The 13,291-nt window shown below is 34.5% G+C and overlaps 2 protein-coding genes across 2 annotated transcripts; both read left to right on the top strand.

Annotated features, from left to right (window-relative positions):
• Window positions 1–119: 119 nt before the first annotated feature.
• LOC109811164 (AP2-like ethylene-responsive transcription factor ANT) lies at window positions 120–3,918 on the top strand. Its single transcript, XM_020374823.3, has 9 exons — window positions 120–825; window positions 942–1,443; window positions 1,684–1,766; window positions 1,965–1,973; window positions 2,129–2,217; window positions 2,322–2,395; window positions 2,484–2,534; window positions 2,654–2,730; window positions 3,141–3,918. The coding sequence occupies exons 1-9, from the start codon at window positions 525–527 to the stop codon at window positions 3,776–3,778; spliced, it is 1,824 nt and encodes a 607-aa protein (XP_020230412.1). The 5' UTR covers window positions 120–524; the 3' UTR covers window positions 3,779–3,918.
• Window positions 3,919–10,959: 7,041 nt separating this feature from the next.
• Window positions 10,960–12,483, top strand: LOC109811157 (receptor-like protein 44). The gene has a single exon (XM_020374814.3). It carries the CDS (start codon window positions 11,196–11,198, stop codon window positions 11,997–11,999), a length of 804 nt encoding a protein of 267 aa, XP_020230403.1. The 5' UTR covers window positions 10,960–11,195; the 3' UTR covers window positions 12,000–12,483.
• The last annotated feature ends 808 nt before the right edge of the window (window positions 12,484–13,291 follow it).

Below are 13,291 nucleotides of genomic sequence, written 5' to 3' on the forward strand. Positions count from 1 at the left end.
ATAAAACTGTGCAGAGTAATATTGTGAATGATCTCATAAACAAAAATAAAAAGAGAAAAAGGAAAGTGAAGTGAAACAGGAGAGCGTAGAATAAAGTAAAAGAGAATGTCTTTCTCATGCACGGATCCCAACGCATGGCGGGAAGTAGTCCTAGCATTGCATTGCTTGCTGGAACACATTCTTTTTGTTTAGTTTAAAGGAACTTGCTTTGTTCCCTCTACAAATCTGTCCCTTCACAGTTCACACACCCATTTATACACAAAACTACTTGCTGTTGCTGGATTTATATACACAGATAGATAGAGTTTAGATTTGGCCTATTCAGTTCTTCAACTAACAAAAAAGTATATATTTAACAAAACAAATATGGGTTCTATAAGGGGAGGAAAGGCTAGGGTATAGTCTTGTAGATATGGCATGATTATTACTTGGTAGTTCATCTGTTTTCCAATGATTGAGTTGTCTTACCTTAAATTTGGCTGCAATAGTGAAGTTGAGTACTCTAGTGATCCTGAGTCTTCAAGATGAAGAATGGCGATACCATTAACATGATCAACCATCAAAATAGTTGGTTAGGTTTCTCCCTCTCCCCACAAATGAATATAGGTCTTCCTTCACACCCTCATCAGACACAACTTTCAGCTGCTGCTGTTGCTGAAATAGTTCCACCAAACTTTTACCACCAAACACCTCTTCATAACTATGGCCTTTACTATGGACTCGAAGGAGAACATGTTGGAATGTGCTCATCCTTGCCTATCACGCCCCTTAAATCCAATCCCTCGCTCTATGGAGTAGAAGCTCTAAGTAGATCACAAGCACAAGGTTAGCTCCAACTCAGACTTATTCTTTTTTTTTTGGTGAGTATTTTAATTATTCAACTTCTTGAATAATTTTTTTATTTTTATTTATATACTACGAAACAATGGCAACTACTTCAGCAATGCATCTCAGCTTAGATAGTATGCTTTGCAACCAACTGTCGTGGAATGGACTAAACAATCCAAGTAACCTAAATCACGTACAACAGAATATCAGCCAGCAACAACTCTCATACTACTCTACCTTAAGAAACCATGATGTGATTTTAGAAGGGTCCAAACACCAGCTCTCAAATATAGCTGAGGATGAAATTTCTGGTCTGAAGAGTTGGTACTCAAGGGACTTTCCGACGAGCCATGCACAGGAGTCAAGGATTGTTCCTGTGGAGCATAATGGAGGTGAATCTGGATCCATTGAATCAATGGCATATGGGGATTTACATTCATTGAACTTGTCTGTGAGTTCTACCTCACAATCAAGCTGTGTTACAAGTTCATATGCCCACACTGATACAAAGAAAAGGGGGCTTGAAATGATGGACCAAAATCAGAAGCAAATAGTTCATAGGAAATCCATAGATACCTTTGGTCAAAGAACTTCTCAATATAGGGGTGTAACAAGGTTTGTTCTCTTCTGGTCTTTTCTCAATCTTGCTAGTACTTGTGGCACATTATAAGTGTTATATTGAACAATAAGGCTATATGATGATGCTTAATAATTCCTACCTCTTCTGTTGTGCTCTTTGCTCAAGAAGCTAATTAAGATTCTTGTAGGGGTTCAAGCAAGACCAATGATAACATATTTAACTGTTTATTTCTTTTTATCTTTTGCTTTAATTTCTAAAGAACGTTTGTTCATCAGGCATAGGTGGACTGGTAGATATGAAGCTCATCTATGGGACAACAGCTGCAAGAAAGAGGGGCAAGGCAGGAAAGGAAGGCAAGGTAAGAAAGCGACTATTTTCTCATCACTTTACCCTTTTTTTTCTGTGAATATTTTTGATCAAACAAATCTATTGACCTTAATTTTATTCTCCCTTGAAAAGTTATGCATTTAATGCTGATCCTTTTTTTTTTTTTTTTAAATTTATGTCTTATCTTTGATTCGGTAATGATTCCACTCAAACATACGACGAACCTCAGTTTATCTAGGTAAGGTTCTCCAATTTCTTTTTAATGTTGATCAAATTCGTAAGGATAGCTAGATTAACTTCAAGTTAAAGATATCGTTTAATATTTTGCTCATGATGATAACAATAGAAGAAAAATCAATCCTTACACAAGTGATTCCAAAATTTTTATTATAGGGGGTTATGATGTGGAGGAAAAAGCTGCAAGAGCTTATGATATGGCCGCACTCAAGTATTGGGGACCCTCCTCTCATATAAATTTTCCAGTAATATGATTACTATCTTTCTCATTAATCTCTCTTCTGAGTTTTGTTTAGCTTCAAGGATTTGTTTAAGTAACAATACTATTGTATGTATGATCTTTTAATAGTTGGAAAATTATCAAAAAGAACTTGAGGAAATGAAGAACATGACTAGACAAGAATATGTTGCTCATTTACGAAGGTAATATTTTTGCTTCAGTATCATCTTGAAGTGAACAACTAATCCATGTTCACAAACATGACATTCAAATTCAACTATATCCAATCAGGAAAAGCAGTGGATTCTCAAGAGGGGCTTCCATATACAGAGGAGTAACAAGGTCTCACAGGCTAGCATTTACACATTATATGCATTGAAATTTAATTTGACAGGATTTACATCTGGTAAAAGAATTTCCTTTGTTCTAAACTTCGTTCGTTCTGATTAATATGGTAGCAGGCACCATCAACATGGAAGGTGGCAAGCTCGAATTGGCAGAGTGGCTGGAAACAAAGATCTATATCTTGGAACTTTCAGTGAGTTTTTTCACATTCTTGATTATTCTTTTTCCCTGTTATGTTAATAATATTTTCTTTACTAGCCACCACTGTATCTTCACGAAACATGTTTCAAATAGGAAATGACAGAGGGAGCTTTATGACTTAAAAGCTAGTCTTTGAACTTTTCTTTTCAGTCACAAATATAAGGCTGATCACATCACTTTAATATTGAAGAGCACTGTTAGTCCCGAAGGCAGCTTTTATCAAAGCTGTTAGTTCAGACTTCAGAAGGATAAATATTAATCATACCTTCAATTAATATACTTAATTATAAAATTCTGATATCATTCTCTTGCTTTAAGCTAAAAAAATATTAATATATAATTCCAATACACTGTGGGTACTACGGAAAGCTAACTCTTATCTTTATTGAAATAAAACTTTAGGTACCCAAGAGGAAGCAGCTGAAGCCTACGACATTGCTGCTATAAAATTCCGTGGAGTTAATGCTGTTACTAACTTTGATATAACAAGATATGACGTAGAAAAAATTATGGCAAGCAATAACCTTCTTAGCAGTGAACAAGCCAAGAGGAACAAAGAGATGGAGGATGAAACTAGAAACGAGGCTATTGTTAATCAAAAACCTTCTACATATGAGCAAACCGAAGAAAGCGTTCTAATGCAGAAAAGTTGTGAAAGCCAATCAGAGTGGAAGATGGTTCTCTATAGATCCTCCCAACAACAGTATGATCACAATATTCTACCAAGAATTGAGAGTTGTAGAACGCAACCCTTTTCAATGGCTTTTGGTGACATATTTCATCAAGAAGTAGAGGAATTGAGTAACATGGGAACACACTTGTCAAATCCTTCTTCTATGGTGACAAGCTTGAGTAGCTCAAGAGAAGAGAGCCCAGATAAGACAAGCATGCCAATGCTCTTTGGAATGCCTTCAACAGTGTCTAAATTGTTGACTAACACTCCAACAAGTAACGTGGATTCTTGGGATCTATCTTCCAATCACAGGCCTGCGCTTTCTTTGCCTCAGATGCCAATTTTTGCTGCTTGGACTGATGCATAATCATATCCTATGTTAGTTTCCTCTATCAAAATGGCAGAAGCTTGTTTTGCATGCATGTTAACTGTTACATTAAACATTTTGCTCGTACGATGAGAACAAACTCCTAAGATTTATATCCTAGTCAATTCGCGTATCATCAATTTATCTGTGTTAGAATCTTGTTATCTAAAAGTAATTTGAACCTTAACTAATTCTAATCATGTTAAGTTATTTGTATAAATTTTTCGTATACAAAAAAATTGAAAATCTCATTTAAAAGAATCAAATTCTTTATCGGTTAGAGCTTGATAAGTCTATAAAATGGCTTCTAAATATACCAAAGGTTTCTAAGACAAGAAAAGAAGTTGATAAAACCATGGATATAGAAACGGACAAGAAGACTATAATAAGGGTTATGATTGAGAGGATAAAATTATCTTGGCAATAATGGGGAAGACGCTATTCATCATTCGTTTCAATTTCATCATTAGTTTCCACTTTGTTGGTCGTCGCAAGTACAAAAACAGCTCATTATGTGTCACAATCATGCAAGGATGGGCCTAAGATCTCTCTTTATCATGTGGAATTTTATCACAAGTGCATCCTGGAGCACTTCAACAATATTTATTAAATATCTTCAAATTTTTAACATTTTTTATTGATGGAGATTAGAGTTGATATTTAACATTTCTTTCATTAAACCATTTAAATTTTTTTGTGAATGTTATATAGTCTTAATTTTTTCATATTTCACTATTTTTACTCGCTTTACATTTTTTATCTCTCTTTCTCTCTTATTAATTAATTATATCACATTATTTACCATACTTATCATTTAATGTCTCTTCTCTTCTTTTTTCTATCTTTTTCCAAATATGTATACATGTGTAATGTGTTAAAGCACGATCTTCCAATAAACTTAAAATAATTTAATGAGTAATATATATTGATATTATTGAATGTTTCTAAAGGACGGGTCCTTGTATTATTTTATTGTTTGAGGTCAGTAATCCATATCAGCATGTCATTACTATTGGTTCTTCGCGTCCATTGTCATCATTACTTAATCACTTATTCTTATTGAACTTTGTCTAAAGGCAGCAGATATTCCTTACCCAATTCTATCAAAGGGGCTTAGCTTAGGTGCAAAAATAGATTCCCTCAGAATGACCTTACGTGATCGATCTGATTAATGACTTAATGACCTGTATCTAGTTACAATTTGTCTACTACTTTAAAGAAAGTCCTTTTGTTGGAAATCCCTTTTCAGATTTTTCCTTTATTATATATAGGCACTCTGTAATCCCAATGATGGTGCTCGTAAAAGCAATCAGGTTTATATTCTAATGGGGCTTAGGTATCGTAAGTGATTAAACTCACTCACCATGGGTTCGTTCGTTCACACGGTCTATATTACATGTATTCTCATTTTCTCTTCTGTTTATTATCTGAATTAAATCACGACACTATGGCAAGAAGGAAGAAACTAACACGTAAGCACACGTCGGAAAGAAGAGGAATATTTATAAATTGAACCCCAAGACCACTATTTAATTTGATCGCTCAATATTATCTGAGATTCGAATATTCATGAATTGAAAGTATGCGTACAATACTTTGAAGTAAATGTTTCTTCATTCTCTCGGGGTACTGGCTCACACTTTATCCTTTGAAGTAATCCGATTAAAGTGTTATTTTTTTCTGAAGTATCATAATTCTGCATGCTAATCACGATCCAAACACGTCACCACACACTTAATGCAAAAGCTTGGTGATGCTTGTTTATTCAATTAAAACAAGGATATTCATGTGAAAAAGAAAATTCTTAAGTATATGTCCATTAATTTGGTCATACTAGTTGTACATGTCGTGAAGTCTACATGCAGCAGTAGCACCTTTGTGTTGAAAAAACAGCATTTTGTATGGGCATAAACTAACAATGTTTGCCTTTAATTAAGTGAGCATGCCTTAAAAAAGAAAAGGTGACATGGTAATCCAAACATGGAGCTGTACAAGGCAAAAGCAACAAGGATAGCATGCCGACAACAAGATTAAAGTGGACAGAATCATATATATTAAAAATATAGAACAGCGCGCATTGTTAAGTCAGAAAAAAATATTTTACAATTTTATTTTAAGCCTAACTTAATCTCAAAACTAATAAATAAGGTGAGAATTGTCCTGTATACTTTATTTAAACCCTATTTCTAATGAATGTGAACATATTTAGAAATAAGATAAACTCAAATATTATTTTAAAATTTGAGTTTTGTACTAATCCAATTCAAAAACTAACTCGGATGAGAATCCGCCACCTATATATTAAATAACATGAGAAATTGCGCTTTAGAGACGCTAGTCAGACACTATCTAGTAATTAGGCTTTTTTCACGATGATTAATGAGCCATGCAGAAGAATGGAGCAGTTGAAAGGTGTATGGCTTCATGGGCCAGAGAGTTTGGATTGATAGTTATCGGATTTTATGTGAAACTTGAAGCCTGTACTCTTCATCTTTTTTTTTTTTTTTAATTGCCTGTATTAATTCTTCTGTTCTGAATCTTCTGATAAATCATTTAGATTTGATATTGATCATCGGAAATCAAAGGGTCATTTTTAAGTCACTAAAAATATTATCATATACTAATACTTTAATTTTTATTATGCAAAAATTACATTAATGAAAATAGTTTACAATGCTTAAATTTTTTTATCGTGATTTCGTTCTATATATATATATATATATATATATATATATATATATATATATATATATATATATATATATATATTATATATAATCGGTGTGGATTATCATGGATTTTCAACATTTTGACGGTGTATACGTAGCTATGGACTTAATTAGACTAGACTTAATTTTCATCATATTTTTAGAATTCACGGCCTAGAGGGGGGAAAAATTAAGAAAAAAACGTATAGAACTCAAAAATGAAAGTATATTCAAAATATGGGATTGAGGTTTTTCCTATAGATGATTTTAAGCTATGGTCGCAGGAACCTAAAACAATGCGATATTAAGACTGTAATAGATGAAAATCATAATTTAATTAAAATATTAATACTGTATATATACTGCTCTAACCCTTACTATTAGACATGAAAGTTAATTTAAACCAAAATTATTGTTATATCAGTATGATAAAATGTGTATGCATGGTCCAGAAAAGAAAAATTGATGGACCGTAATACTTTACTACACTCCTAATACTTTTAGTTTTATATGCATGTATGTTTAAAATTTATTATTCACATGACCAAGACTCATAATAACACAATTAATAACATGCCTAAATACTTCTAAAGGAAACTTTTAAAGTATTTCCATATACAGTTGAAAAATGTGATCATTTCCATTATATATATATATATATATATATATATATATATATATATATATAAAGTTAATCTAAATTAACCAGCTCTTGTACTCCAATCCTAGCCATGCGTCCTCACCACGGAAGAATATATTTGTTTGTGTCCATGAATGAGTATTGACATTTAATGAGAAGAAATATTTTTGGTGGCCATCCTTTTAGTGTGGACATTCTCCCGTGCTTGATGGCTTTAATGCGGGAGGGAGAGAGGATTATTGTTATGTATGTGCGTCTCGGCTTCATCTACAAATCATTATCTAATTCAGGCCAAAAAGAAAAGAGTTTGTCCAACATTATGCAGCCAAAGTCTTATTCAGGAATCAAGAGCTACTATTTCGATTCTCAAAACCTTTACAACAAAAACAAACAGAATGTGACTTTGTCTTCCGTTCCATCGCCATGCTATTGCTACCTAGCTATATAGTGGCCACGTCTGGAAAGGCTATTTTAGTTGTCGCTACGTGCCCTTGTATTTTTTCTTTTCTTCATATATATGAAAGCTTTTATACATGTTGAATATATAAGCCAACTTGTTAACTTAGAAGCTGCCTAATTTCTAATTAAGGATGTCATAAGACCTAAACTACTACCCAATACAAGCCCATAAAAAAATCTTTAAAATAAAGAGGGAAATAGTCTAAATGAGTTTGGTCAATGGAAGTACAGACATTTAGCCACAAAAAAATTATAGGGATATATATATATATATATATATATATATATATATATATATATATTTTTTTTTTTTTTTTTTTTTTGAAAGGGACATACATATATTATTTTCAGTATTTCCAATACAAATATTATCATCTTATAAAATTGCTATCGATCAAAGATGAGATCTTAATAAAGATATTTATTAAAATGTGAGTACGAAGATGAGTATTGCAAGTACTTTATCATCATAACTTTTAACCGTAATATAATTTATATATTAAAAGTGATTTTTATCATAATAATTATGTACCTACCAAAAATGTGAGTACACGTCTATGTTTGTTCTTTCTCCAAAAATAAAGAAAAATCAATATCAGGCCTATGATGCTTATGTACCTACCAAACAAGAGCAGAGAATTGAGATTTGATTTATATACTGTTTCTCGTTAGTTAAACATAGGTCACATCCAACAGTGTCACAGACAAACTCGAAAATATCCTATTGTCTCGCATTATCGCATAAACCAAAACCAAGATGCTATCCGATCAAATTCAAAGCCAAGAATAAGCATTACTCTTGTTCTATTATTGTGGGTCCATATTGGGCTACGGGAGGTCGAAGATCCATGGCATTACAGGGCCTCATATTTTTAGCATTCAACTTAAGGCCCGTATTCGATATTTGACACCACACGAGTCTCGTGGGCCCCTTTAGCATCCGTGAAACAACTATGTCTTACAGTTCCAAGCATGGATGCTGTCCCCAAGAGTATGTTGTTGTGTCTACATACTACACTCATGTTGGGCCCTTTGTTACCCCTTGGTGAGGCAAATATGGGCCCAATAGGAATGGGACCACCTTCCTTAATAATGAAGCCCAACTAGATCTTAAGGCCTGTGACCCAAACAAAAGAAAGGAATTAGACCTAAACAACTTATCTTGATGCTGTTTACACAGCTTAACATCTCCATCAAGTTGTTTTGATCACACATCATTTGCTAGATATTACATTATTATGCGAGAAAGAACCATTAACTTGATGACTTGTTTGAATTGGATTTTGTGAGATGGAGAATCAAATTTCTCCGCCCAAAGAGACTTAGAGAGTAAAAACGGCTTGCCTAAGTTGCGTAACAATTTTAAATTGCGCGTCTCTGGGGACCTTTAACACTTAATAAACCATGTTGCATTAAAATACTATGCCCTCAGATCAATGCAACGATTTAAATATTAACACCTAAATTGTGAAAAGGAAGAGGGGGATTGGGGGAAGGGGTTAATACTTTTGGAACATATTTCGTGTCAAAATAAATTAATGCCTACGACTTTTTGACAATACGGAAAATAAGGAAGGTGCTGCAATGCATATCCTATATATTATAGATTTTTTTTTTGTTACTAAATGCATATCCATTTTGATGTCGAGTATGAGTATGACTTTGATTAGGACAAATTCCACCACTATTATTTTCTTTCACTTTTATTATATAGGCAAATGTTTAGTAGTAGTGTCTAACGAGTCAAAAATAAAAATTAGTTAAACTTACTCATATATTCTGAATATGATTTTTTTAAAAAAATTTATCACAATTTCTAAAAAAATATTATTAATTCTTTAACGAAAGACTGATAAAGAAGACCATTTAAAGTATCTTCAATATCAATTAATGAATTATAATAATTTTTTTTTGGACCAATTCCCAATCCGCAATCTCTCATGGAGGGAGCAAAACAAACAAAATCTATCATCCCCACTCTTCAAAGGTGCAAGATACACGCTTCTTTTAGGTCTTACCAACAGGCAGTTCCCAATGGACACTTACATATAATTAACAAAATGTTCCTACAAGTAGAATTTGATTTTCAATGAGGTACCCTATAGTATGATTAAATAATTATACATTGTTCCCCCATTTGGCTGTATTCTAAATTAAAAGAGGTTTCTAATATAACAACAAAAAAAGGTCTACGTGATTAGATTTTATTAGTAACGATGTGATCTTTCATTTTCTTGTTTACGTACAATTATTAATAAGTTGTTCCTTTTTCAGTTTTTGGCAGGTCTAATTAATGAGTTGGGTTACCCTGGTTGACAATTGCCTTGGATTATATTCCATTTATTTGGAGGTTTCTTTTTCTTTCTTCTTTGGGTAAAATTTGTTTGGAAGCTTAATTAAAATCAGTGTTGCTGAATGTTTATTTAAATATATATACTTTAGAAATAGTGTCATTTGTAGCAATGAAAATTCGGAGTGAAAACATTGGATTGTATTCCTCGTGTGTCTGGTATTATTGATGTAAACATGAAGTGGGAGGTAAGGTAATGTGCATTGATGAAACATTGTTGTGTTTCTTGACTTTGATAGAGTGTGTGTTAATTAATAAAGATGGTGTTCCCTTTTGTGTCCGCAGGGATCCATGTGCGATCTATAGAGGACTATCATCACTCTTACACTCGGGATGTTATGCAAGCCAATAATGTGCTTCACGTCAGATATATAGCAAATCAACTTCATGGCACACTCCTACTAGTTACTTTTGTTGAAAGAACCAACATGGATTTATAAATTTAAGTAAAACTGATACAGGTATATTTTTCATGAAATAAAACAAAATACATGGTATTTTATGTTTTTCTCTTTTATTTTTCATTGTCCAAAGGAGAAGGGATTGTTAATCCTACATTATTATTTCCCATCACCCAATTGATGGCCCAAAATTAAGTGCAGAATGCCAGACACAAATTGCTATGATTAGTTTAATGTCATTGATTGATCATCAGCAGGCGTAATGATAAATATCATGGAAATTATTAGGTCCCAGTCCAGATGCTATATCATACAGAACGAGTAGCATATGAAGTACATTGGCACTCCAGGGTGTCATGCGTTTTAAAATTATATAAACAGGAAGAAAAATGGCATAAAAAGAATCAATTAAGTATTTTTTTTTTTCATAAAAAATGAAGTATGAAGAAAATTGATATATATAAATGTGACAGTGTTAAGATGAAGATGAAGGTAATTGGATTTTGACATTATTTGAGCGTGGAATTAGAGAAAATGGCATAGAAAGTAGAAAGCACTAAAGAGGGGTTTAATTTGATACGAGTAATAAGAAAGAAAAAGGAAAGCAAGGGTGGAAATAGAAAAGGTGGTGGAAGAAAAAGTCAATAATGTCCTTGGCGTATTGTCGCTGTCTAAGTCCTCCTATGTGCAATTGGAAAGGCCCCACTCTGGTTCCCTCTTGACTTGAGTCTTGAGTCCGCAGTGGGCACGCGCGCAAAGCCAAGTGGTTCTTCACTCGTACAAAATAGAAATATAATTTGAAGAAAGGGGGTGGGTGTGGATGAATGTGAATGTGAATGTGAATGTGAATGTGTGAGGCATGGATGTGGGGAGACTGTTGTGGCTGTGGGTGATAGCGATCCCGGGGACGTTATCAGATCCGAGCGACGAGGCATGCCTTTTGCAGCTGAGGAAGTCATTGCAGGATCCAAACAAGGTGCTCCAGAACTGGAGGGAAGAGAACTTGGCGAAGCCCTGCAACGACTCCACATCAAATCTGCAAGGAGCCATCTGCAACAATGGGCGGATCTACAAGCTGTCGCTGAACAACCTGTCGCTGGGAGGCACCATATCGCCCTTTCTCTCCAACTGCACCAACCTCCAGACCTTGGACCTCTCTTCCAACTTCCTGACAGGCCCAATCCCCCCGGACCTCCAGTCTTTGGTGAACCTGGCTGTCTTGAACCTCTCCTCCAACCGCCTCCAGGGGCAGATTCCCCCGCAGCTCACAATGTGCGCCTATCTCAACATCATCGACTTCCACGACAACCAACTTACTGGGCCTATTCCTCAGCAATTGGGCCTCCTCGTCCGTCTTTCCGCTTTCGACGTCTCCAATAACCGCCTCTCCGGGCCCATACCCCCCTCCTTGTCCAACCGCACCGCCAACTTGCCCAGATTCAACGCCTCTTCCTTCCTTCGGAATAAGGATCTCTACGGTTACCCCTTGCCGCCCTACAGAAAACAGGGTTTGTCCATTTTGGCCATTGTTGGGATCGGATTAGGTAGTGGCCTTGCTAGCTTGCTCCTTAGCTTCACCGGGGTTTGTATTTGGTTGAAAATCACTGACCGCAACATCGCTCTCCAGGAAGCCAAAATCACCCACCTTATGCCTGATTATTGAATTTAATCACTCTTCTTCAATTATTCAATTTTTATTTTTATTTTTATTTTTATTTTTATTTATATATCTTCTTCTTTTTTTCTCATAACCATCAACTGTTGTGTATTATTACTACTATTATTAGCTTGGAGATTGGGTTGATTTTGCTAATTTGACATGATTCGGTGGGTTGGCACTTGGCACTTGGCAGGAGAGTAGGGTAGGTTAGTGGATGAAGCGCTGCGCCGTTCAAGGTTCAACTGCAAACTTGTCTGCCAGTGTGCTAAAATATATATATACAAACAGGCACAGCTGGTGGAGTATCATTTTCTTTTTATTATTTTTATTTTTATTTTTATTGTGCCCTGTTTTTCTCACATTATCGGAGCTACTGGGGTCACCAACATGGATTGGGACTTGTCTTCTCCTGGAATCACTTCCTCTTGTTCACTTCTTACTTCTTAGTCCAACATCAACTAGTCAACCTTGTCATTTACAACCTTAACCTATGCCTCCCTTAGTTTATTATTCTTTTTAAACCATGCAATGCAATGCACTATACTTATCATTTTTTTACAACCAACCAAATTAGTCATAAATATTCTCTAACTATTCTCTGTAATGAAATGGTAGTATTATTTTTTATATTTAATGGTACTTTTAAGAATCATGATGTTGGACAAAGTGTGAACATAAATTAAAATTTACAGCCATAAAGTAACGAGAGGTTAAAGTGAATCTAGTGCTTTCCATAATTATGGTCAGTGGCCAGTGGGTTCCTTGTTTATTTGCTACACTACCTCCTATTCTTCTTTTTATTTTTTACTTACTCTCTAGTCTCTCAGGCCTGCTTTCTCTTCGCCTACAACCTAAGTGGGCCTAGGCTCGTCACTTGAGTTTCGGTTTTTTTCATAAAGTCACTGTTATCCAGAATCATCTCATTATAACAAAAAAAAATGTAGAACCATCTCATGTACTTTGCTTCCATTTCTAACAAACGGACACTATATTCTTGTTTCTTTAACTACATTCCGTTATTCAGGGAGGAAAATGCATGTTTCGATAATTTTTTAAAATCACGTCTTTCTTCACTTTTACGCAGAAGCTCCCTTTATTAGCTTCAAATCACCACCTCAAGTAAGAACTCCTGCTCTTATAGTTATAAGGTGATGAGTTTGAAAATATGCTAGAATGGCGTTTAGCTCAAGTTGAAGTTTTGACTTTCCAATGCATAAACAGAAAATTCATGTTAGTGAGGAATTGAGTGCATATTTGATTCCACATCTACCATCTATGTTTAAAGAAAAATTACA

This window comes from Cajanus cajan, chromosome 11 (genome assembly GCF_000230855.2).
Source record: "Cajanus cajan strain Asha chromosome 11, NIPB_CcT2T_4, whole genome shotgun sequence".
Lineage (NCBI taxonomy): Eukaryota > Viridiplantae > Streptophyta > Magnoliopsida > Fabales > Fabaceae > Cajanus > Cajanus cajan.